This window comes from Balaenoptera ricei, chromosome 15 (genome assembly GCF_028023285.1).
Source record: "Balaenoptera ricei isolate mBalRic1 chromosome 15, mBalRic1.hap2, whole genome shotgun sequence".
Taxonomy (NCBI): Eukaryota; Metazoa; Chordata; class Mammalia; order Artiodactyla; family Balaenopteridae; genus Balaenoptera; species Balaenoptera ricei.
The window spans coordinates 87,578,302-87,605,675 of NC_082653.1; the positions used below are offsets into that span (position 1 = coordinate 87,578,302).

Here is a 27,374-nt window from a genome sequence, read left to right on the forward strand (position 1 = left end):
AAGAAAGAACCTCGGCCCGGATGCCCAATGAGAAGCGCCCCCACCCCAAAGGTCCCGCCTCTTTCGGCGCCGACCCCGCCCCCAGGGCCGGAGAGATGCCCGCCTTTCGGCGTAGCATGGCCCAATCGGAGGGCGCGACCGTCCGGACGGACGGCAGCCGGCCCAATCCCCGGGCCTCGGGCCGCGTCGCCCCGCCCCTCCGCCGGGCCGAGCGGCGGGCAAGAGCGGGCCTCGGGGCGGCGGCGGCGGCGGACGCGGCCTGAGGGAGCGGCCGGCTGCCGCCTCGCCCGCCGCGGGGTCCATGGCCTGAGCGGCCATGTCCGGCGTGGTGCGGACCCTCAGCCGCTGCCTGCTGCCGGCCGAGGCCGGCGGGGCCCGCGAGCGCAGGGCGGGCGGCGGCGGGGCCCGCGACGCGGAGCGCGAGGCGCGGCGGCGCAGCCGGGACATCGACGCGGGGCTGGCCCGCGAGCGGCGCGCCGTGCGGCGCCTCGTCAAGATCCTGCTGCTGGGCGCGGGCGAGAGCGGCAAGTCCACCTTCCTCAAGCAGATGCGCATCATCCACGGCCGCGAGTTCGACCAGAAGGCGCTGCTCGAGTTCCGCGACACCATCTTCGACAACATCCTTAAGGTGCGCTCTCCCCGCGTCCCCGCCCGCACACCTGCGCCCAGGTGCGCGCAGGTGCGGCCCCGCGGACCCCTGCGCCCCGGCCAGCACCGCGGCCCACGCCTTTGTCTGCCCCTGGTCTGGCCGCAGCGGCCCCGTGCCCCCAGCTTTGGGGGAGCCGGCCAAGGACGCGCACCCTGTCTCCCCGTCGGCCTGGTGGCCTTCGCCTCTGCTCTTCTCGGGGATCTGGGGACTGAGGTAGCGGGAAAGCCGGACATCTTCTGGGGCTTTGGAGGCGCGGGGGTTTTAGCAGTGGGGAGGGCCCCTCCTGGATTCAGGGTGCCGTCCTTGCCCTGCCCTCCCAGTAGGTTCAGAAGAGCGGTGTAGACTGGAGAGGAAACCGGCCGCACGTCTCTCCTTTTAAACTGGTTATTAGGAAAATTTCCAACATATACAGAGTAGAGAAAATAGAAGGAACAGTAAGTACCCAGGCCCCTCTCCACAACTTCAGCAGTGATGGATTCAGCGCCCGTCTTGTTTCACCTGTACCTCTGCCCCTGTGATTTTGAAGCAAACCCCAGACACTGTATAGATTCACTGGAAAATGTTTGTTTACAGAGCTCACAGATAAGCGTACGGTGGTTATGTTTTTTAAAATGATGCCTTATCAACCCTGAAAATTTAATAACTCCTTAACATGGTCAAATACCCAGCCCGGTTCAGATTTCCTCCATTGTCACATAACTGTTTTGTTTGCGTTAGGATATAAATTAAATCTTTGCATTGCAATTTGTAATATATCTCTCAGGTGGTGTTTAATAATCCCCAGGTGCTCCTTCTGTCCCTTGCTCCATTTTTATCATTTGCTACTTGTTTGTGGGAAAAAAAGCGTAGAGCTGACCAAGTTTGGGTTCTAGTTTCTGTGTACGGTGTGAACCTGTAGTAGAGGGGCCCCAAAGAAAGGAATTCTGGAGAACCCTGATGAGGAGGGGAAAATAGAGCCTCTCCTGTACCTAGAATAGGATCATTTCCTTTTTTTTTTTTTCTTTCTTAGGGTTTCTTACTTCTACCCTTTCCTTTCCCCTTCACCTGCCCTCTCCATGGCCCATTTTGGGGAAACCAAATTATAGGTATGAGGAAAGTTGTCTCAAAACAGAGGTGGAGGGAAGCTTGTCATACCAGAATCCTCTCTGGAGACGAGATTTTGTGGTGCCTGAGGGACTCTAAATTTAGCAAAGGGCTGTAGAACCAACCCATGGGCACATGTCTTTCACTTCACCCATGAGGAAGCTCTGGGCCTTGGGGACAAAGTGGCTCCCCGCTGGGACCTGGAACCCTGGGCTCCAGACTTGCAGGCCTGCATCAGGAATCTCGCACCAGTATTCTCACTTGATGTATTTGTTAGTAAAGCATTTCGTTTTGATAGAAATAGCTCTTTTAGGGTCCTGCCGGGAAGAGAATAATTTGAATGATAAAACACCCGTTTCCTTTTCACCTCTTTCAAAAGCCTCTCTGTGAGTCAGAGCTCTGGCCCAATACTTCATAAACTTTAAAGGCTAGGTGCCCAGTATGATCCAAGGGATTAACTGTGTGTTTAAAATTCCCCTCATCTTCTGGGGTAAAGTTCATTTGATTGTCTTTCTCTGTCACAGAGCTGGATTTTATTTTTGCGGCTTTTCTGGACCTCTGAACCAAGCAGGTTATAAGATTTGGCTGATTGACTCGCAGTTTCTTTCAACTCGGGAGGCAGAGAAAATACTTAGAAACAGAATCTTAAATCTAAATCAGTGTATTAAGTGCATTTTTAGAAAACTCAGTCTCAGCTTTTCCCAGTACATATAGACACTAACTTTTACTAACTTCCTTACCAGCAAGAAACAAGATTTGTTAATCAGTATCCTATTTTCCTTGTCAACTTTTTTTCTTTTTTAATAATTGTAATTCCATATTAAGCTCACTTTGTCTGTTTTGACCATTTCAATGAGTAGTTAGCAATTCATCTTTCACTGTAAAACCAATAATTACCTCTCCCCTCATTTTTATTTGGGCAGATCACTTTGGGAAGAGACTTTTTAAATAAATTGCTTTGTAGTGGCTCTAGTAGCAGATATTTGAATAGTAACTCTTCAGAATAATATTTGTGTCTACAAATAGAGTTCATGTTAACAGGCTATTTTTAAAGCACTAGCTATGTGCCAGGCCTTTTCATATATGGCCTTTAATTTTCCTAACGCTTCAAGTGGTATTGTTGCATTTAGCCAGTGGGGAAATTGAAAACAGAGAGTTTGAAATCTGCGTAAGGTCAGTTACCTAATTCGTAGGTGACACAGCTGGGAACCAAACCTGATCTTTTTTTTAAATTAAACTTTTAATACTGAGAGAATTGTAGAGTCCCATGCAGTTTTAATAAATAATAGAGAGCTCCTATGTACCCTTTAACCAGTTCCCCACAATGGTGAGATCTTGTAAAACTAGTTCAATATCACAACCAAGATACCGACGTTGAGAAAGTGAAGACACAGAACGTTCCCATCACAACAAGTATTCCTCACGTTGCCTTTTATAGCCACTGCCACCCTTCGCCCTCCCCCGACCTGGCAGTGACTGATCTATTTTCCAATTCTATAATTTCGTCATTTCATGAATATGATATAAATGGAGTCTTGCAAGATGTGACCTTTTGGAATTGGCTTTTATCACTCAGCATGATTCCCTAGAGATACACCCCAGTTACTGTGTGTGTTCACAATCAATAGTTCCTGCCTTTTAATTGCTGAGTAGTATCCATGGTAAGGATTTACCAGCGTACACCATTTAACCATTCGCCTGTTGAAGGACATCTGGGTTGTTTCCAGTTTCTGCCTGTTATGAATAAATCTTCTATGAACATTTGTGTACATGTTTTTTGTAAGTACATAAATTTTCATGTATCTGGGATAAATGCCCAAGAGTGCAGTTGCTCAGCTGTGTGGCAGTTGCATGTTTAGTTTTATAAGAAACTGCCAAACTGTTTCTGAAGTGGCTGTACTATTTTACGTTCCCGCCAGCAGTGTATGAGTGAGCGATCCAGGTGCTTTGCATCCTTGCTAGCATTTGGTGTTGTCACTATTTTTTATTTCAGCCATTTCTGATAGGTGTGTAAGTGCTATGTTACTGCCATTTTAATTTGCATTTCCCTATGGCTAATGATACTTTCCTGTGCTCATTTGCCATCTGTATATTCTCTTTGATGAAATGTCTCTTCCTACTTTTTAGCCATTTTGTAATTAGGTTCCTTGTTTCTTTATTGTTGAGTTTTGAATGTTCTTTATATATTCTGGGTACCACTCCTTTGTGAAATACGTGTTTTGCAAATATTTTCTCCCAACCTGTAGCTTGTCTTTTCGTCCTTTTTAACAGGGTCTTTCGCAGAGCAAAAGTTTTTAATTTTGATGAGGTCCAATTTATCAGTTTTTCCCTTTATGGATCATGCTTTTGGTGTCAAGTCTAAGAACTCTTTACCTAACCCTAGATCCCAAAGATTTTCTCCTATTTTTTAAAAAATTTTATAGGTGTACATTTTACTTTTAAGCCCCTGATCCATTTTGGGTTAATTTTTGTATAAGGTGTGAGGTTTAGGTGGAGATTTTTTTGTTTTTTTCTCTATGGATGTCCAGTTGTTCCAGGATTATCTATTGAAAAGACTATCCCTCCTCCTTTGAATTGCTTTTGCATCTTTGTCAAAAATCAAGTGGGCATATTTGTGTGGATCTATTTCTGGGTTTTCCATTCTATTCCACTGATCTATCCCCTCTTCTGCCAATATCACATGATGTTGATTGCTATCGCTGTATAGTAGGCTTAATATCAAAGTGATTTCTCCCACTTCATTTTTCTTTTTCAAGATTGTTTTAGCTATTCTAGGGTCTGTGCCTTTCCATTGTAAATTTTAGAATAAGCTTTCTTATGTCTATATTAAAAAAAAAAAAACTTGCTGTGATTTTGATAGCATTTGCATTAAACCATAGATCAGTTTGGGGAGAATTGACATCTCTCCTATGTTGAGTCTTCCAATTCATGAACATGGTATGTCCTCATTTATTTAGGTTGTCTTTGATTTCTTTCATCAACATTTTGCACTTATCAACATACAGATCCTGTACATGTTTTGTTACATTTATACTTAAGTATTACATTTTCTTTTTTTTTTTTTTTAAAGCAGAATCTGAATCAGTTGGTTTGGGACTGGGCCTGAGATTCTGCATTTTTTTTAACCTTTATTTATTTATTTATTTATTTATGGCTGTGTTGGGTCTTCAGTTCTGTGCGAGGGCTTTCTCTAGTTGTGGCAAGTGGGGGCCACTCTTCATCGCGGTGTGCGGGCCTCTCATTATCTCGGCCTCTCTTGTTGTGGAGCACAGGCTCGAGACGCGCAGGCTCAGTAATTGTGGCTCACGGGCCTAGTTGCTCCGCGGCATGTGGGATCTTCCCAGAGCAGGGCTCGAACCCGTGACCCCTGCATTGGCAGGCGGATTCTCAACAACTGCGCCACCAGGGAAGCCCCTACATTTTCTTTAGAGCAGTTGTAAGTGATACTGTGCTTTTACTTTAAGTTTCCACATGCTCATTGTTACTGTATAGCAGTAGGATTGATTTTTGTGTCAATCATGTGTCCTGTGACCTTGCCAAATACACTTAATGGTTCTAAGAGCTTTCCTATAGATTTTTCGGGATTTTCTATGTAGATCATCGTGTTATCTGCAAATAGGGACACTTGTTTCTTCTCTCCCTAAAGTTAGGTATGCCTTTATTTCTTTTTTTTGCCTTCCTGCAGTGGCTAGAACTTCCAGTATTAAGAGAGGTGAGAATAGTCATATCTTATGTTTCTTTCCTGATGTTGGTGATTTGTGTCTTCTCTTTCTATTTTCTCAGTCTTTTAGAGGCTTATCACTTTTACTGATTTTTTTTCCCCTGAAAACTAGCTTTTTATGTCATTGATTTTTCTTCTGTTTTCAGTTTCATTTATTTCTGCTTTTTATTATTTTTTTCCTTGCTCTGATTTTATTTTGCTCTTTTTTTTAAAATTTCTTGAGATAGAGACTTAGATTATTTACTTGAGACCTCTCCTATTTTCTAATGTAAACATTTTAAGTGCTATAAATTTCCCCCTCAGCACTGCTTTAGCTGTAGTCACATATATTGATATGTGGCATTTTAATTTTTATTCAGTTTTGTATGTATTTTTCTTTCTTTTGAGATAGCTTCTTTGGCCCATAGATTGTTTAGAAGTGTGTTACAGTTTCCAAGAGTTGAGAGATTTTCCTGTTATCTTTCTGTTCTTGATTTCTTTGACTCCATTATGGTCAGAGAACATACTTTGTATGACATCAGTTCTTTTAAATTTTTTGAGGTTTGTTTTATGACTCAGAATATGGTCTATCTTGGTATATGTTCTATGGGCCTATGTTGGTGAATGTTCCATGGGTACTTGAAAAAAAATGTGTATTCTGTTGTTTGGTGTTGTTTTCTGCATATGTTGATTTGATCAGTTGCTTGATGGTGGTGTTGAGTTCTGTATCCTTGCTGATTTTCTTTTTAGTAGTTCTATCAGTTGCTGAGTGAGGTGTTGAAGTCTCCAACTATAATTGTCCATTTCTCCTTTAGTTCTATTGGGTTTTGCTTCATGTATTTTGAGACTCTGTTGTGTGGTACGTAAACATTTAGGATTATTATGTCCTCCTGATGGGTTGGTCTTTTTGTCATTACGTAATGTCCCTTTTGGTCTCTAGTAATTTTCTTTGCTCTGAAGTCTACTTTATCAGCTATTTTAACATAGCCACTCTTTTTTTTTTTTTTTTATGAATGCTTTCATGGTATATGTTTCCATCCTTTTAACCTACCCACATTGTTGTTTTGAAATGAGTTTCTTATAGACAGCATATTGTTATATCATATTTTCTTATCTACTCTGCTGCTCTGTTAATTTGTATATTCAGATGATTTACATTTAAGGTTAGGTAATTATTAACATGTTAGGGCACAAGTCTCCTATTTTATTATCTTATATTTTTGTTTTTGTTTTTTCTGTTTCTATCCTTCCTGCAGGTTATTTAAACATCTTGATTGATTGGTTTTTTGAGTAGCATATCAATCAAAGCTTTGTATCATTTTCTTGGTAGTTGCTCTAAGTTTACCATATACATATGCAATTTATCCCAGTCTACTGGAAACTGTGTTTTACAACTTTAAGTGAAGTGTGGGAACTTTATTTCCATTTAGATCCCTTTACCCTCCCCACCTTTTTTAAAAAATTTATTTATTTATTTATTTATTTATTTTTGGCTGTGTTGGGTCTTCGTTGCTGCGCGCGGGCTTTCTCTAGTCGTGGCAAGTGGGGCCTACTCTTTGTTGCAGTGTGCGGGCTTCTCATTGTGGTGGCTTCTCTTGTTGCGGAGCACAGACTCTAGGCACGAGGGCTTCAGTAGTTGTGGCTCACGGGCTTAGTTGCTCCGCGGCATGTGGGATCTTCCCGGACCAGGGCTGGAACCCACGTCCCCTGCATTGGCAGGTGGATTCTTAACCACCGCACCACCGGGGAAGTCCTTAACCTCCCCACTTTTAAAATATCAGTGTCTTAAGTATTTCTTATACTTTGAGCACCACATTGGATGGTTTTACTTCAGTCATCAAATATGATTTAAGAAATGCACGAGAAATAGAATTTGTTATATTTATGCCTGTTTTTACCTATTCTGACTGTGTCCTTTCCTTGCTGAAGTTCTAGCCTTCTCCTGTTACTCTCTCCTTTCTCTTTGGAGAATTTCCTTTAGCCAGTCTTTAAGCATGGATTTGCCTGCAACAAATTCTCTCAGCTTTCCTTGTCCAAGAATGTCTTTATTTCACCTTTAATCTTGAAGGATGTCTTAGCTAGCGATTGGACTCACAGCTGACACTTACTTTCTTTTAGTCCTTGAAAAATGTGCCACCTTCTTCTGACCTCTGATTTCAGGCGAGAAATCAAATCATTCAAATTGCTGTTCCTCTGTAAGCTTGTCATGTCTCTCTGCCTGATTTTAAGATTTTTCCTTTGTCATTGGTTTCCTGAAGTTTAATTATAATTTGTCTGGACATAGGTTTCTTTCAGCTTATTGTATTTGGGGTTTGCTCAGCTTCTTAAATCTGTATATTTATGTCTTTTGCCAAAATTGGGATATTTTCTGCCATTATTTCTTCACATACTTTTTCAGTCCCGCTCTTTTTCTCCCTTTCTTCTGGGACTCTGTCAATAGGCATCTAGCTCTTGTTCCTGACCTCTGGGTCCCTGAGACTCTGTTTCTTGTGGAGTGGGGTTCTAGCTCCGGCTCTCCCTAGGCCTGGCTGCCACCAGGGAAGGCGAGGGGGCAGCAGTGGCAATCGGCCCAGTCCCCCCCACCTTCTACCCTCTGGGACTGGGTGGGGTGGAGGCTCAGCTCCCCCTCCCCCAACACTGCCCTGGTTGGGGATTGGGAGCACTTCCTGTGTGTCTAGGCAGGGATGGGAGGTGAGATCCCTGTGTGGCCCCACTGCCAGCACGACGTGGTGGGCCACTTGGAACATGCCTGGTTCTGAGGCACAGGAAGGGGATGTGGAAGGTCAGCTTCCCTTTCAACCCCACTGAAACCTCAGAGGACGATTCTGCAGTTTTTCTGTTGGTTTTTGGCTGGAATAGGGTGGATGTTGTCAAAAACCTGTTCTGTTGTAAGACCACCCTTTTCCTGGCCCTTTGGCTGGGGAGACAAGCTGCTCTTGGAGCTCTTTCCATCTGCCTTTTGGCTTTTCCAGCTTGGAGGCACTGGCAGCACCCCGTCCTGGGCAGGTAGGGACAGTCAGGACACCTGGGGGACTCACTGCCGCGTTTCTCCTCAAGTCCCGGGTCCCAGGCAGCCCGCCGCCTTCTTCCCACCCCCTTTCCTATGCTTGTTTTGTTGTGTTGTTTCTAGAGCCTTTTCATTTGTAATGGGGAGGGCCTGGGAGGAATGGAGCTACTCTGTCTTGGCAGAACCGGACCAGACGTCTTCATATTCCTGGTCCTTGATTCCAGGTTCAGGGCTTTTCCTTCGTGATCACAGTTGTGCCTGAGTTTGAACACATTGCTTCTTTAACTTCATTGCCTCACTCTACCCCCTGTGATGGATTATTTGAATCTACTAGTTGCTTTGACTTCCTGTGAATATTATCCATAAGACTTCCTAATCTTTCTTTTTATTTTTATAATAATTTTTTTCTTAACATCTTTATTGGAGTATAATTGCTTTACAATATTGTGTTAGTTGCTGCTGTATAACAAAGTGAATCAGCTATGTGTATACATGTATCCCCATATCCCCTCCCTCTTGCGTCTCCCTCCCACCCTCCCTATCCCACCCCCTAGGTGGTCACAAAGCATGGAGCTGATCTCCCTGTGCTATGCAGCTGCTTCCCACTAGCTATCTATTTTACATTTGGTAGTGTATATATGTCCATGCCACTCTCCCACTTCATCCCAGCTTACCCTTCCCCCTCCCCATGTCCTCAAGTCCATTCTCTACGTCTGCATCTTTATTCCTGTTCTGCCCCTAGGTTCTTTGGAACCATTTTTTTTTTTTTTAAGAGTCCATATATGTGTGTTAGCATACGGTATTTGTTTTTCTCTTTCTGACTTACTTCACTCTGTACGACAGTCTCTAGGTCCATCCACCTCACTACAAATAACTCAATTTCGTTTCTTTTTATGGCTAAGTAATATTCCATTGTATATATGTGCCACATTTCTTTATCCATTCATCTGTCGATGGACACTTAGGTTGCTTCCATATTTTTATAATCTTAAAGATGCTAGTCTGTCACTTCCCAAGTGGGCTGTCCCAAATGTTCATGTATTTGGTGCTTCAGAAATTATTTAATAACGCCTCTGGTGCTAGCAAGTGCCTCAGTACATGTGTGGAAGGCTTTAAACCAGCTTGACTTTATCTCACCGTGCTTTCCACTCCCTCGTCTGTAATTTCAAGAATGGTTTTTAATTAACCAATTTTTACATCCAGTTAGAGGTGAGTAAAATGTTAGCTGTGTGAAGGTCCTTTGTGACGTGGACTGGAAATTGAATGCAGAATCGCATGGGTGCGTCATTTAACCACACAAAGGCACACCTTCCTTGTATGTATACGTATTGATGATTTTAAAACCTTGTGAGTAATTAAATTATTAGAACTAGTGGTCTTTTGTTGGCACTGAAACAAAAGAATTCAGTTCAACAAAATGTTTGGACCATGTATCCAAGGATTTGTGCTCAGTGCTGGTGGGGAGAGGGATATTTAATGGCAAGTCCTGCCCAGTCCCTACCCTGCAGGCGCTCTGACTAGCTGGGGAGACAGTTGCTCTTGTAACTAGTGCTGAGTCTGAGTGTAACCAGACTCGACGCCAGTGCAGAGGCGGGGAGGCGGCCCAGTGGCGAGTAGGGAAGGTTAACTCTGGCTGAGGTCCCCAGGAAAGCCTGCCAAGGAGGCGTGATGTGAGCTGGCCTGCGAGGGCCCTGCTGGAGTCCAGCAGGTGGAGAAGAACGCACAGCTGAGACCATCTCAGTGCCCTACGTTTGTCTATCAGTTAAGACAGAGTTCTAGTAAGTAGAGGTATTAAAGAATGAATGTAGGAGGGAGACAGAACTTTCTAGTGCCAGGGACTTGTAATGAGACGGCTTGCTAGGGACCTGTGGTCACGATGTCTGTGGCTGAAAACTGGACCTTCTTCCTATGAAATTCGTGTGTGTGCACAGAGTTTCAAGGAGCTCCCTGAACACGCTGAATCCCAAGAGTGGGCCTACATGTGCTCTGTGGGCTGCAGTTTAAGAACTTTTGTTGTAGAATACCAAGATTATGTGAGGTTTTAAAAAATCTTTTAGTATTATTATTTCTTTAGAATTGTTTGCTGTATTATATTTACCTTTTTGCTAAGGCGAAGAAGACTTAGAAGAAGCCTCCACCGCTGTCTGGAATTTTTAAGCACTTTGAAACTCCTGACCTGCAGAATCTTTGTTTCTTGGGTTCCGAAGCGGCACTCTGGGCTTGATGCTACCGTGGGCTTGCATGAGAGCAGGAGCACAAATGTGCTTCTGGGTCTGGAAGAACAGTTGGGTTTTTATTGCTGTTTTGGCAAATTGCATTTAAGTAAGCAAGTTTACTTTTACATGTGGACACAGGTGGTTGGTCCTTCAGTAATGCCAAAAAACAAAAACAACATCTTTTTCCTTTGGTTAAAATAATCCAGAGACTGCCCTCTGGCCATTGTTGGGGATTCAGAGCACATGGGCAGTTGGTTTTCCCCTCCAGCTTTCAGGTTGACATGTTGATTATTTTAACCAAATCTATTTTTCAGGGAGCAGTATTGGACCTTTAGTCATCTGTCACGTGGGGTTTGGGATATAGCTGTGCTTGATGCCAGATAGTGTTCTGTTGGCAGCTCATAATTATTTGTTGTTGTTACATAGTTGAGAGTGGGGACGTGGATCTTATCGGTTTTAAATGGAACTGAAGATTTAAACTGAAGTCTTACCTACAGATCTAACTCTAGGGTGATCTTCAAACCAAAGAAGCTAATGTTGTGTAATGGACCTAATGCTTAACTTACACTACCTGAAGGGCAATGCCGTCCCGTAAAGACAGGCGGGTTTACTTCATGTTATAACTACTATAGTTTGTAGTTAAACAAAAACAGTAGAGTCCTCTTTGCATCTCCTGTCAGGGGGGCTGGACAGAGCGGCTCCTTAGTTGCAATGCATTGCCCTCTTAGAGTGAACAAGATGCGAAGAATAGTTGCTGACCATGTGATAGTCACCTTTTTGCATGATTCTTTTGTGCATTAAGATACTTATCTCACATTAGGATAAATGTTCAGGTAGGTCCAGGTATGTGGTTTATGGAATGGAAGACATAGTTTGCGTCCTGCGTTAGTGTGTCGGGTAGAGAAGCCGTCGCTTCTGCCTTGGCATGGTGAACTGAGTCATTTGGCACTTGTGCTTTGGCGGTGCAGCATCCAGAGGACAGAAAAGGAACAGTTGTTACTCTTGAGAGTATTTGCAAGAGGATAGAGGTAGTGGGAGAGCAGCGCTGCCCTTGTTCTGGATGCCGAGGGGAGGAAAATGTTCCTGATCCCTGCACAGGCCACGTATTGAATAGATGGCACTTCTCTCTGAACCTGGGCATCCATTTTACTGTCCAGTCTACAAGCCACGGCACCAACTTTGTCAAATGGCCCTGTTAGGCTCAGCAGCAGACTGGCCTTAATGAACGTTCACTGGTGTTAGCCAGCGCATCTAGGCCTTAGGTAGTCAAGTGACTGTGTAAACTTGAGCAGAAGCTCTAAACCAAGGGAATGCTCAGACTCAGAGAATTTGTCCTGTGCTGTGTTAATACTGTCATTACCTTGGTGGAGTGTTCTGGTGATTGTGTGTGGTGTGGATTCCACCGAGGCCTTGAGTGCCTTCTGGGGCAGTCATATGGAGGTTCCCTGCCACATCCAGGGAAGGCCAGGGTAGAGGTCAGGGCCACGGGAAACCAGCACCCATCATTCCGGGCCAAGCCCTTTGTGTTGTGCTCTGTGCATGATGGCGAGTCCTCCTTTCACAGTGCTTCTCTGCCTGGGTGGCCTCACTGGGGATGGGAAACACAGGGGAGGGCAGGGCAGGAAAGGGGACATCCCTGGTTAAGTCACTGGCAGGACCGGGGCGCCCCAGCCTAGCTGAAGGAGGCTACCACGTTGTATTCATATAACCGAATACAGGTTGTATGATGAGATTCATCTGCACTAGTGTGACAGTAAATATCCTGGGGCCACATCACTGACTTAGACCTCAGAGAAGCTTGTAGCAAGCTCCACGGTCACTGACAGCACGCCCTGTGCTGCAGATTGCATTCGTTTTCAAGGTAAATCTTTGTGCGTCTCTGTAAGACAAGATACTCAGTGTTACAAGCAAAAGACTTGACATTTACCGAGAAAGGAAAGGAAGTAATTATTTAAAGTCTCACCTTACTGCTGGTTTCCCTTACAGGTAAAAGGGAACAGCTGCTTCAGAGGTTTGTTTTTGGAATTTTTATAACAGTGTCAGCAGGATTTTTAATCTGTGTTTTCCGCTGACATCAGTTCTCCATCTACAATTGTTGGCACACAGGAGATGACCCCAAAATTATTTATACTTTTTGTGGCCACTTAAAGTGTTGGGATTTTTTGTTTTTTGTTTTTTTGTTTTTTCCAAGGAAATGAAGTTCTATAATTTTAGTTTTAGTCTGGGGAAAGGAAATGTTTTCCCCAGGAGTCTGATGACTCGATTAGGTAGATGGAGGCTGAAAGCTCTGTTAGAAGTGTGCAGTGACGGGGAACACAAGGCGGGGGGCAGGGGGCAGGGGGCGGGGACTCCCGAGATGAGCCGATCAGAACAGAGGAATAGAAGCTATTCCCTTCCTATCAGTACATATCTGATACAGCTATAAAGTAATGGGACTGTGTTTTTAAACAGACAAGCCAGAACTACCAGAACAGACTGGTTAAAGCAGATGTCTCATTAAAAGTAATCATCTCAGGAAGCCACGTCAACAAATCCTTAAGCATGTGTTTATGTGCTGGGCACCGTCTCTGCCCAGAAGGAGTAATACCTTTCCTTGGTGTGGGGAGCTTCTGTGTTTGTGTTTAAAGCACCTTCTCTGTTATCTCATTGGACCCGCTCAGTAGGCTCGTTGGGGTTTTTTTACTCTGACGGGAGGGATTTTCATTTTCCAGATGCAGTTGTATTTTTGCCTCTCTCGCCATCCCTCTGCCCCCTCTGCAGGAAGCGGGGAGGAGTGGGCTTGGGCTCCTGCCGCCTGCCCACAGGGGCCGGTTCTCAGCCCTGAGCTGTAGGCGTGGCCCTGCCTGTGTTGGTCCAGCTGTGCCAGGGAGCAGACCTACTTGGCTGCAGATCGAAAGCCAAACTCTCCCATCTGGCTTTTATTAGTAGGAAAGCCAGTATTTTGATCTCCATCTATCTATCTGACTCCTGTTTTGATCTCCACGTTGACTCTAGACTTGGGAGCGGAAGAGGAAGATCGAGACTCGTGAGTACAAGCTTGCCTGGGGCACCCACTGGGCTGGAACTCCCTTGTTGACGTATCCGTTTGGCTCTTTTTCTGCCACGAGAGGAAATAGCAAAGTGATCATTATTTTAGGAATAAATGTAGTTGCACCCGAAGGACACCATCACTTTCTATTTCCTCATAGAAAGTAGAAGCTCGCTGTGCTTACTGGCTTATGTGAGATGTTAGCGCCTGCAAGCCTAGGAGTTGCTGGGTTTCTAACCTCCCACTTCTCCCATGTCGGGGAACTGACCTCACTGAAGGAGCTTCCTTGACGTGGAGATGTTTTGGAGACTCTGACACACTTGGACCCATTTGACACAGTGTTCTGTGGAGCAGCACAAAATACAGAGCCTCCTTCTACATGAATTAATTCACCCTCCTTGAGTGAATTAATTTATTCAGCAGATTGCCCAGGTACTGTGATACAGCAAAGAACAAGACGGAGAATGCCTCACTCCTGTGGGTAGAGCTGCCATCAGCCCCGTGCCGTGTCCTTACAGCCCATGCATCTCTCAGTGGGGTGTTCTGTAACTCGCAGCTCTGCGCATCCAGAATCCTGAAGGAAGAAAAGGCACAGCCCTGTGGCGAGCTGGAAGGAAAGAATTCACACAGAGGAAGCAGGAGCAAACGCCCTGAGGCAGGAAGGCCAGAAAGAAACTGGAAGGAATGAAAAAAGCTCTGTGGAAATGATGGGTGGGGAGGTGGGAGAGGGAACCTGGGTGAGACCTGGCAGGGCCTTCCAGGCTGAGGTGATCCTGGCGGCAGCAGGAGGTGGATTGCAGCGTTTCAAGCAGAGGATTGCCTTGATCTCCTTTTCCAAAGCTCCGTCTGGGGGAATATGTTAGAGTGAGGCAGGATCAGAGACTCTTCTCCCATTCCCTAGTGGTATAGCTGCATACATAAACAGCCATGTGTGCATTTAAAAAATAATCTTACGTATGAATATAGAAAAATTCAGCAGAAGTAATCAAGGAAGGAAAAAGAACATGATTACACATGTAGTTTATACACATGAACTGTATAAAATTCTGATATTTGACCCTTTTTGACTTACAAAAACGGCAGTATTATATGGCCCAACCTAACATCTCAAAAACACTGCATCCAGGGACAAAAAGAGAGGATTCTAGGGCTGTGTCGTGCGTCTCTTAACCTCAGCTGCTGCTCCTGAAAGTAACATCGAGGAAAGAAGGTGAGTCAGCAGAATCCTGAACATTTGTACCGATAGCTTCCAGTTTGGAGAGAAGCAGACCCGGGGCCTGGAGAGGTCTGCTCCAGCAGAGGGCCGGCTGCAAGGGCCAACCGTGTGCTGCCGCCAGAGCACGGCGCCGAGCCAGAGCTCCTGAGACGGGGAGGGGAGGTGGGGGTGGAGGGCTTTGGGCGGGGTTTCAGAAGAGAATCCATAGTTTTCAGCTTTCTTCACCTCCATCCCCTCAGACGTAAATTGAAAGCAACATACATTGTCAAACTCTAATTCTGGTCTGGGATGTCAACTAAGGTAGAAGCACTATCAGGGAAATTGAAGTCAAAGAATAAAGGTTAGTGGAGAGTTAAGCAAGAGAAAGTTGGAAAGAAATGGCATGGCGCCTCTAGCGTGCAAAAGACAGATGAAAAACCAAGTCTGGATAAAAAGGTAAACTGACACAGAAGTAGATTGCCCAAGAGTGCTTTATATTGTATAAGAACAAGAAACATCTAGAAGATATAAAACCAGAGCTCAAGGGTATGATAAAACAATAAAATGAGAGAAAAAGGGAAATTGCAGAGTTAGTGAGATACGCTGAAAACTCGGGCAACACCATTATAGATCTCATAAATAGGTCAGAAACAGGAAGGACCTGAATGGAAAATTAATCACGACATGGGTGGGGGAGTGTCCAGTCTGACTCACTGTTGATCCCCCCGTGTTTGTAGACTTAGGACTTGGAGAGACACGTGCATGTAAACTTATCCCTAAACTTCGGTGTCCAAAGAAGTCCTGCTGTGCCCACAGAGGGAGATAAATAAAGGTGTTTTTGCCGACTTTACGGTCACTTTGCTCTCCTCTCATCTCTCTCTAAACTGTCCAGGGCAGGGACTGCAAGTGGACTTCTGTGCTTTCAGCCCATCGCCGTGTCACCCCTGTGAGCCCTTTGTACTCCCCTGTGGCAAACGGGCCTTTTAGATGTGGGTCTGTCCCCTAAAGAAGGACCTTTTTGGGTAGAGAGAACTTCATTTATTTAGCCACCTGCTAACCTGAGGTCCTCAGCAGCAGGAATATTTTCACTGGTTTCTCTTTCCTGGTGTTTAACGTTGTGCCCACACGTCATGGGAGAAGAGAACTTGGGGTGGCACCTGCAGAGTCTGGTAAGAACTCTGTCCTTTTCTGGCTCCTCCTCGGCACCACGTAACCGAAGTGACAGCTTTCGTGTGTGTGTGTGTGTGTGTGTGTGTGTGTGTGTGTGTGTGTGTGTGTGTGTGTGTGTGTGGCTTCACAGTTTTCAAACCCTCTTTCACTTAATTATCTGGTTTGTTAACTGTGGCAGCTTTACAGTAACTGGAGAAAGGCAAGGCGGGGTCTACGCTGCTGATGAGAAAACGGAGGTGGTCCCCCCTTTGTGACATGTGACTCCACCTGCTGGGAAGTGGGTGACCGGGGACCATGGGGATTTACGTAGCCTCACCTTTTTAAGAAATGGGAGTATTGCTTCCATGGTGATAATGTTCCCAGCAAGTTTAGTTTTTCCTGTATTATGACATCAGCGGTAGATTTGGGAACTTTGCTAGCATAGACTGATGATTGTTACAGGTGAGCCTAACCACAGCTGAATCTCATGTAGGATACAATGCAAACCTCAGGGAAGCGCACACACACACACACACACACACTCACTCACACACACTATAAAATAGTTCATGTGTTATGATACTGTCATAAAAATATATGTAACCATACATTAAACACTTATTTTGTTATGCTTCTGATATATCTTTATTTCTATGAAACACTTATGAATTTGGTTTTTTTTAAAATACACTTTCTACAGTAAACATTATTTTAAAGACTGCCTTGGTAATAGTAATTTTAAAGTATGAGTCCTTAGGAATATAATTGAACAGTCCAGGAGTGATGATTTAATGCTTTCTTTCCTTATGTACTTTACTGCAGTTACCAGGACGTTCTCATTTTGAATCGTAGGTATTCTTAAAAAAAAAAAAAAAAAACACCTAATTTGTGGTTTGAATCTTGCTTTAGAATTTTTGTAATCTTGAATATTTTCAGAATGTGTAAATATTTGCTGAGGAGACCATGGCATCTTCAGCATTTTAAGTGGGAGCTTGTTTCTTAATTCTTGGTGACTTCAGGAAAAGAGCCGCCAGGTTGCCTGAGTGCTCCTTCCTCTGTCTAGGACAGATTAAAACTCTTCTGACAAAGTAAAATGCCCTTTTCTAGTCTTTCACAAATTTTTTTACTAATAACATTCTTAAAAATAAAAGTATTGGGAATAAGGAGAATGTTTTAAATGTAGGTGTTTTTGAAGTAGATTAAAAGACTTAAATCGTTTTTTATTTTATAGAAGGATAGTTTATTTACGATGTTGTGTTTCTGGCGCACAGCAAAGTGATTCAGATTCAGATATATATATTCTTTTTCATATTCTTTTCTATTATGGTCTATCACAGGATATTGAATATAGATCCCTGTGCTATACATTAAGAGCTTGTTGTTTTTCCATCCTATATATAAGAATTTGCATCTGCTAATCCCAAACTCGAAATCCATCCCTGCCCCATCGCACCCCTCACCTTGGCAACCACAAGTCTGTTCTCTATGTCTGTGAGTCTGTTTCTGTTTCGTAGATAAGTTCACTTGTGTCATATTTTAGATTCTACGTATAAGTGATATCACAAGGTTTTTGTCTTTCTCCTTCTGACTTAACTTCGCTTGGTATGATAATCTCTAGGTCCATCCATGTAGCTGTAAATGGCATTATTTCATTCTTTTTTATGGCTGAGGAATATTCCATTGTATATATATACCACATCTTTAAAGACTTAAATCTTGAATTGAACCTTCTAAAACAATTTCGTCCAATGTTTATATAGTTAATTAGTGATATAATAAATATACCTAAATAGTTATTTTCTTTTATGTTGTTTTTATAATTAATACTCAGGCGACTGTTTCCTTGAATGTGACTTTTCCCCCCAAATAGTTTTGACATTGACCCTGTCATCTGACCTATCTTATATAAATGACATGATCAAAGAGGAAATCATTTAGTGCTCAATTATAGATAACAGTCACAAATACCTAGAGGTTAGAGTGCCTGAAGGTGTTTCGGGGACTGAGGAAAAGTTATCCCTGCACAGAGACATTTTTATTTCAGACTGGAACAAGTCAAGAATGCCAGCTACTAATCTAATAATTCAGTGATGTTCTGGAGATTCTACTCAGTTAAATAAAAGAAAAAAAAGTAGGTGTATCTACTAGAAAGGAAGGAACAAAATTAACATTATAAGTAGTAAACCCAAAATATCATCTAAAAGTTATTGGAATTAAAAATAGTTACAGGAGCGGCTGGATACAAAGTAAATGTTTGTGCCTGAACATATTTGCTTCTCTGTAATAGAAAAATCTCCCGGGCTTCCCTGGTGGCGCAGTGGTTGAGAATCTGCCTGCTAATGCAGGGGACACGGGTTCGAGCCCTGGTCTGGGAAGATCCCACATGCCGCGGAGCAGCTAGGCCCGTGAGCCACAACTACTGAGCCTGCGCATCTGGAGACTGTGCTCCGCAACAAGAGAGGCCGCGATAGTGAGAGGCCCGCGCACCGCGATGAAGAGTGGCCCCCGCTTGCCGCAGCTAGAGAAAGCCCTCGCACAGAAACGAAGACCCAACACAGCCAAATAAATAAATAATTAAAGGTGCTAATAAAAAAAAAAAAAAAAAAGAAAAATCTCCCACTCATAACACCAACAAAAAGGATAAAATACCTAGGAATAAGCAAGAAGTGAATAAAATCTATTTGATGAAAGCCATAAAACTTTACTGAAGAACATAAAAATCATGGAAAAATTGATTATTTTTTGTGAGTAGGAATTCTTGATATTGTAAAAATTCCAATTTATGAATTGAGCACACCACCAGTCAAATCCCTATTTATTTTTCTTGCAACTTGACAGAACCATTCTAAGGTTTGTGTGATGAGTAAATGTGTGATAAGAACTAATAACATTCTGAGAATGCATTGTTTGGGGTAGTTATCATGAGAAATATTAAAGTATTATGGAGCTACCGTAATTAAAGTAGGGCAGCACTGGCTCAGGCATGCACAGAGGGTCAGTGAAATAGGATAGAATCCCAGACAGACCCACATGTGCTTGGGACTTAATATCATGAAGGAGGGTTTTCAAAACAGTAGAAAAAGATGGATGATTGAGTAAATTGTGCTGTGAAAATGGCTAACCATTCAGGAAAAAAGTTAGATCTGTTTCTAATGCAATAATAAATTCCATATGGTTTAAAAATAAAAATATTAAAAAGGGGATCATGAAAAGACAGAATAGAATGTAGATGAACACTTTTAGGATCTCAGGATAAGGAAAGCCTTTCAAGTTATGACACCAAAGACAGAAATGATCAGGTCAGGGGGTGGATGTTTTTGACTCCATAACTTTTAAAATTCTGTTTGGCCAAAAGAGCATGAAGTCGAGTGGGAAATAGTATTTACAACGTATTGTAAAAAATTGGTGTCCTTAATCCTCTAATATTCGTCCACCGACCAGCAGCTTCCAAATTTACGTATGTCGCCCTGTCTGTACCCTTGCTCTTTGGACTCCTGTATACCACGTTCTCCTCGATGTCTCCACCTCTGTCCAGTGGGCATCTTGAACTCGACAAACAAAACCAAACTCCTGACCCCTCGTCCCACTCCCCTCTGACATTTCAGCTAGTGGCCCCACTGCCTGGTTGTCCAATCTGAAAACCGAATCGTTTTTAAAACCACTTTTCCCAGCATCCAGTCCATTGGTATGTCCTGATGACGTGCGTATCCTGAGTCCTCTTCTCTCCTGCTCTGTGCACAGCCTAGTCCAAGCCCCGCTGGCCTCTGGCCAGTTGTGCAGTAGCCCCCCGAGTGGCCCCAGGTGCAGTCACTGTGTGGTTATTCTCACAGTCAGTTCAGGTGTTTTAAATCAGGATGACAGTGTTTGAATTTCTATGGGACATCAAAAAGGTCACCTAACCAGCTAGAGTTGCTTTAATATGACCTTTTCATTTTTACTCTGCTTTTTTCATAATCAAGGTAAAATTCACATAACATAAAATTAACCACTTCAAAGTGAAGAATTCAGTGGCATTTAGTACATTCACTATGTTGTGTAACCATCACCTCTATCTAGTTCCAAAACATTTCCATCACCCCAGAAGGAAACCTTGACTTGCTAAGCTGTGACTCCCTGTTACCCCTCCCCCAGCAACCACTAATCTCTTTTCTGTCTATGAATTTACCTATTCTGGATATTTCATGTAAATTGAATCATATCATGTGTAACCTTTTGTGTCTGGCTTCTTTCACTTAACTTTTTTTTATCAATAGCTTTATTTTTTTTTAGAACAATTTTAGGTTTACAGAAAAACTGAACAGAAGATAAGAGTTCCCACATACCCCTCCTAAGAGTTTCCCCATTATTCACATCTTGCATTAGTTAGGTACCTTGTTATTATTGATGAACCAGTATTGATACGTTATTATTAACTAAAGTCCATAATTTACATTAGGGTTCAGTCTTTGTGTTATATAGCTCTTTGGGTTTTGACAAATGGATCCACCATCACAGTATCAAACAGAATAGTTTCACTACCCTTAAACTCCTCTGTGTTCCACCTATCCGTCCCTCCATCCTTCCTTCCCCCACCCCTGGCAACCACTGATCTTTTACTGTCTCCATAGTTTTGCCTTTTTCCAGAATGTCATATAGGTGGAATCGTACAGTGTGTAGCCTTTTCAGATTGGCTTCTGTCAGTTAGCAATATCCGTTTAAGGTTCCTCCATGTCTTTTTATGGTCTGGTAGCTCATTTCTTTTTATCGCTGAATCATATACCCTTGTCTAGACGTACCACAGTTTGTTTTTCCACTTACCCGCTGAAGGACATCTCAGTTGCTTCCAATCATTAGCAGTTATGAATGAAGCTGCTGTAAATAGTTGTGTGCAAGTTTTTGTGTAGACATAAGTTTTCAGCTCCTATGGATAAATACCTTGGAGTGCAATTACCGGATCACATGGTAAGAGTATGTATAGTTTTGTAAGAAACCACTACACTGTCTTCCAAAGTGGCTGCACCCTTTGGCATTCTCACCAGCAGTAAATCAGAGTTCCTGTTGCTTCACATCCTCGCCAGCATTTGATGTTGTCAGTGTTTTGGATTTTAGCCACTCTAATTCCAGTGGTATCTTGTTTTAATTTGCATTTCACTGATGACATATGATGAGCTTTTATCATATGTTTATTTGCCATCTGTGTATCTTTGGTGAGGTTCAGATCTTTTGCCCATTATTTATTTGGGTTGTTTGTTTTCTTGTTGAATTTTAAGAGTTCTTTGTGTATTTTGGATACAAGTCCTTTATCATATATGTATTTTGCAGTTTTCTCCCAGTCTGTGGCTTGTCTTTTCATTCTCTTAAGCATAATGTTTAAGAGATTCACCTACAAGATTTTTTTACAAGATTCATCTACGTTGATGTTTACAAGATTCGTCTACGTTGTAGCATGTATCAGTACTTCATCCCTTTGTATGGCTGAATAATATTCCCTTGTATGGGTATACCACATTTTGCTTATCCATTCATCAGTTGGTGGACATTTGGGTCGTTTCTACTTTTTGGCTCTTATTAATTAATGCTATGAATGTTTTTGTATGGACGTTTTATGTGAACATGTTTTCATTTCTCTTGGGTATGTACCTAGAAGTGAAATTGCTGGAATATATGGTAACTATGTTTACATTTTGAGGAACAGCCAAACTGTTTTGCAAAGTGGCTGCACCACTTTATGTTCCCACCAACAGTGTATGAGGGTTCCAGTTTCTCCACATCCTCACCTATACTTGCTATTGTCTTTTTTGTTGTTGTTGTTTTTTACATAGCCACTGTGGCTTGGGTGTGCCTGTCCCGATGGCATTGAAGATCTTTTCATATGTTTATTTGTAGTTGTTGTTCTGCTTCTGATTAAGCTCTTCTTTCTGACTTCTTCCTATTTATCAAACCTAGGTGAGGATCATCATATTTTTATAATGATCGTATATATTTGGCAGCTAATGACCATTTCTGCCACTCGGGTGCCAGAGAATTGGAAATATCCAGTGATTTTAAAGAGTTTTATTATTGTTTTTAAGAGAATGTTGGGAATGTGAAATTGGAATGAAAACACCTCAAAGTCTTGTTCTTTTCAGCTGTCGTCATTGCTTCGTGCCTGCGTTTCCACAGCAGCCCTTGTGCTGGCTTGTCTGCCTTTCATACTCCAGCATAAGCTTCCTCAGACGTTTTTCAATAAGACCATCATCCTGCTTCTGAAATTATAGTGGCCCTTAATCTCCCTTCAGATCAAATAATTCCCAAGCCAGGGAGGACCGCAGCAGCTGTGTGCTGGCACAGACGCCCTCCTGCCCCTGCTGAGATAGCTGCCTTCTCTCTGGTGCCTGAGTTCTGTTTTACTTTCCTTACCACTTGGCTGCTAAATATCATCACGTAAAGTGAAAACACAGGCACCTGGGGCAGAGGGAAAGGCTTCCTCGGGCGCTGCGGTGGCGCTGCACCCCAGGTAGTCCCGTTTGCCCCCAGAGCCTCGCTGCGCCCTTCCCGCTCTGCCCTCTGTCCTGTGGGCTGACACTGCACGTTTCGTGCTCTGGTCTCTGCTTGGCCAGAGGAGGGAGGGCGGGAGGGCGGGAAGAGCCTGAGATCAGGGTGTTTATCCCCCCGAGCATCCTGCCTGTGCACCCACACCTTTGTCCGTAACCCCTAATTCACGTGTGCCGTGTGGATGTGTCCTTTCTGGAACCCGGATTGACTTGGGGTGTGAATTGGTATTATCTGTCTTTTGAGGGCAGTTTGATGACTGAAGATGGCCACTGGGGCTTGTGCAGCCGGGGCCGGAGCCGGGGCCGGGGCCGGGGCCGGGGCCGGGGCCGGGGCGAGTGGGTGGTAAGGGGCAGGCACGGCTCCGGTGACCCGAGAGAGAGGCGCCTGCTCGGCCTGTGCTGGGCTTGCTCGCCGCACCCTGGGCCGGGCCCGTCCGTGTGCGCGGGAGCCCCTGGCAAGCTTGTGCGAGTGCAGGTGCCAGCTCAGTAGGCCTGGGATGGGGCCTGGGGTTCTGCACTTCTGATCGGCTCCCGGGGAGGTTTGTGTCGCTCAGGCCACCCTCTGAATAGCGAGGACAGGCGTTGAAGTCGCGGTGTTCACAGCACCCTAACTGCCCCCGGGGTGGCGGGGGTGCGTGGTTAGTTACAGCGTGGGACGGACACCGCACAGCCGGTAGTAATCGCCCCTGAATCAGCGGAAATTTGTGGTGCTTAGGAGGCCCCAGTCAGAACAAAACCGAACAAACCCCTGTGCTGCCAGAGCTGACATTCCGTGTGGGAAACGGACGGGGTAACTTCTCTAAAATGTCAGAGGGTGAGAAGTGCTGGTGGGAAAAGAAACGGAGCAGCGGGAGGGGTGGAGGGGAGGGGCCGGGGAGATGGCTGGCAGAGGTGGCATGTGAGCCGAGGAGGGGGTCGCGTGGGGACAGCACTTCCTGTGGAGGGGCCCCGGGAGGTGGGGCTTCCGGCGGGAGGTTAGAGACCAGGAACCGGCCGGAGACGGGCGCAGGTCCCAGGGGCCTTGCAGGCCGTCGGAGGGACTCCTCGGGCTCCACTTGAGGTTGGAGTGACACTGCCTGCTTGGACACCCGAGGGTTGCTGGCTGCCACTGGAGGGAGACCAGGGTGTTAGGCGTGGTCAGGGTCTGGAAAGGCTTTGAGGGTACTGATGCTGAAAGTAGTGTTTTTGAGGCATGGAAGCATGGTTGTGATGTGTTTAGTTGAAAAAGGAGTGAGGTTTTTTATGTTTTTAGGTCCAGATTTTGAGTGTAAAAAAATTAATGGGGGGCATAGTAATGATTTTCACCAAAATGTAGTACGTATTTATTTCTAATTAAAGGGGATTTACTTTCATTTTTCCTACTTATGTAAGCACATATATTACTTTTATAGAAAATAAAAACAACTTTTCCCTGTTTCTCTGTGTAGTTCTACTGCATGTCCTTTACTCCATCAAGATCATTCATTTGCATTGCATTTTATAGAAAACATAGTTTGTACTTTGTCTACAAAATGCATCTTCAGTTTGCCTTTTTTTATATATATATATAAATTTATTTATTTATTTTTGGCTGCGTTGGGTCTTCGTTGCAGCACGCGGCCTTTCTCTAGTTGTGGCGAGCGTGGGCTACTCTTTGTTGCGGTGCGCGGGCTTCTCATTGAGGCGGCTTCTCTTGTTGCGGAGCACGGCCTCTAGGCGCGCGGGCTTCAGTAGTTGTGGCACACGGGTTCAGTAGTCGTGGCTCATGGGTTCAGTAGTGGTGGCTGGCAGGCTCTAGAGCACAGACTCAGTAGTTGTGGCGCATGGGCTTAGCTGCTCCGCGGCATGTGGGATCTTCCCGGATCAGAGATCGAACCCGTGTCCCCTGCATTGGCAGGCGGATTCTCAACCACTGCGCCATCAGGGAAGTCCTTCAGCTTGCCTTTTTAGTTAATCGTATGTGTCTAGCCAACGAGAATGCAAGATCCTCTGAAGTTCAGGATTTCATTTTGATGTTCTCTCTGCTCCGTCTTGTAGCAGATTCTGAGTCTTACTGAATAAGTTCTGATTCGTTTGAGCAGTGACTGGGCCTCTTCCAAAACAGTTTTTTTTTTCTCCTAAGTCTGCAGAGGTTTATTATTCGCACGATTGAAAGACCAAGAATGTCTAAGTCCTTCAGGTTCTTTTGTTGTCTTCATCATGGTCTCTGTTCCTATTACTTCCCTAGATACCCTCCCCCAGACCATCAAAAAGTTCCTAATTTGAGCTCATAGAAGCTGTAATCTCAGGACTCGCTTTTGCCCGTAGTGCTGTCAATACTTCAGTAGATAAGTAGCCTTGTATGTAAATAGTTCCCTCTTATCTCTGCGTAGTTATAGGAAGGCAGGTCCCTTGGGTTTAATTGTGTATTGTACACAATTAAAGGGAGGAGGACCCATCAATGCATAGGGTTGGCTCTGGACCATGTGGACCAGGACTTGTGGGAGAGGCCCCTCCCACAAAGCCTGTCGTAATACCTCAGACCTGACTTTTTGTTGTTGTTGTTGTTACAAATGATGTATGAATAATCCATAAGAATTAAAGTTACGGACTTCCCTGGTGGTGCAGTGGTTAAGAATCTGCCTGCCAATGCAGAGGACAGGGTTCGAGCCCTGGTCCGGGAAGATCCCACATGCCGCGGAGCAACTAAGCCCATGCGCCACAGCTACTGAGCCTGCACTCTAGAGCCCGTGAGCCACAACTACTGAGCCCTCGTGCCACAACTACTGAAGCCCGTGCTCTTCAACAAGAGTAGCCCACACACCACAAAGACCCAATGCAGCCAAAAAACCAAATAAACCCACAACACTGTAAATCAACTATATTTCAATAAAAATTATTTTTTTAAAAAAAGTTACTTTTCTCAAAGCTATAGCAGTTACTGGTAATGGCAGTGTTCCTGAAAAACGTGTTGTTTCTAATCTCTTAAACCGCATTGAATTCGGGCAAATACGAGGTCAGGAGATGGACGTTAGGAAGCCTGATGATAAATTCCTATAGCATCTTTTAAGTCAGTGCTTTTAGGAGTGGCTTTAGCAGACCATCTTGGAGATGGGGAGGGTTGAGAATGTTAATTTTGTTCCACTCCTTTGCAAGTCACTGTCTTTGATCTTTACTAGGGGCTTCCTAAGATGTATCTTAGACTTGGGAGATCAGAGTGCACCAGGGCTAAGGCCCCGTAATTCAGAATTACCACTCTTGGTTACTGGACACTCTGCAGATGCTAGGTCAGGCAGGTAGATCGTCTTTGAATTCTGAGAATATTGTCCCAGTGAAATCTGGGAAGGGAAACAAAAAACCCACAAAGGAGAACATCTCAAAGGAAAAGTAGCTTCCGGTAGTAGCTTCAGAATTTGTAATTTAAGTAAAAAATTGTCAAAACAGAGAATAGGAAAGCTGAGTAAATACAATCTAATCTTTTTTAACTGGATTAAGAAATTTTGGTGTCATTCTGAATTTTCATGTGTGTGTTCCATTTGTACATAGTTCTTCTAGTTGGGTGCACCCTGGAATATCAGACCTGGGCGGGCTTGCAGGGACCTGGTCGCACGCCCTTGTATCTCTCAGGCCTGGTGTAGCACCAGCACACAGTAGGCATTCAGATATTTGTTGGTTGTATGAATACACACTTTAAGAGGAAGAAAGTCTGAAAGAACTTGAAAACCAAATTTTAATTTTGATGATCTTGTAAAACAAAATATTTTTCATGTTTTAAGTACATGAAGGTCAGGATTCTACTGAGCAGGAAGATAATCTAACCCTGTGTTTCCTGGCAACTAACCCTGGGCCTGTAGACTTGCCAAGGGAAGAAAAAGAGCTTACCTGGTTGTGTGTAGCCAGCTCTCGTGCCAAGGTGGAGGGGAACGCGGAGCAGAGGACTCAGAAAATAGAATAACTGGAGGAATTGCCGTTACCCACCGGGGAAGTTGTTCGGGGGTGAATTGATTTGCTCGGGGCCACCCAGTGAGTTAGTCAGGAGTTGCAACAGTCGTTCCCTTAGATAGAGTCATTCATACAGTTCGGGAGTTTCAAGGGTAGCAGCTCTCTATTCATTATTCTATGTAACTGAAAACACGTGGGTCTGACTTCGCTCGCTGTCAGCTGGAGACTGCCATCCGTTTTCTCACGCCGTGGGCTCTACGGCTGAAGGCGGTGCTGGTTGGCTGGTTCATTCACGTGAGCTCTCTCGTGGGGTGGCACCGAGACGTGGACCCCCGGCCACCGGAAGCAGTGGGCTTCCCGCTGCTGAAATAAAGTTGGAGCGATCAGAGTGATTTTATTTCTCGGCCTGTCCTTGTAGAACATCCGCAATCTAAGAATCCTCACAAAATTCTCAAGCCTATAATAAGCGGAATGTTACTCAGAAAATCAGGGAGCATCTTTCACTTACCTGACATTTTTGTAGAATGTGTTTCCCGTGGGATTTTTGTCTGTGTTGATTAAAATGGGGCAACAGTTTCCTCTTTATGAAGTTGTGAGGAAGAGGCCAGGGTGGTCCCCTCATCAGCAGATCATAACTAACTGTGGGCGCAGGTCTGGAAATGAAGCCGCTGGCGGAGGGCAGAGGCCCGCGAGGAGGTGAGCCACCCTGCTGTCTGCAGAAAGAGTGCTCCAGGCAGAGGGAACCGGGTCTGGGAAGCCTGGAGGCTGGGCTGTGCCCCCGGGGGTGGGGGTGGGGTGGGGGTGGGGTGGGGTGGGGTCGGAGAGAAGAAAGGCCAACGCGGGTGTAGACGGGTGGGCAGTCGGAGATGGGGGTGGCTGGGATGGGGAAGTTACACAGAGTCTTTTTTTTTTTTTCAATTTTAATTTATTTATTA

The 27,374-nt window shown here is 44.4% G+C and overlaps 1 protein-coding gene across 1 annotated transcript in view; it reads left to right on the top strand.

Annotated features, from left to right (window-relative positions):
* The first annotated feature begins 239 nt into the window (after positions 1-239).
* Positions 240-27,374, top strand: part of GNA12 (G protein subunit alpha 12) — a 124,614-nt gene continuing 97,479 nt past the window's right edge. The window contains exon 1 of the mRNA XM_059895866.1: positions 240-628. Within this exon, the coding sequence (XP_059751849.1) occupies positions 317-628 (312 nt within the window). The 5' untranslated portion in view covers positions 240-316. The remainder of the gene's footprint in view (positions 629-27,374) is intronic.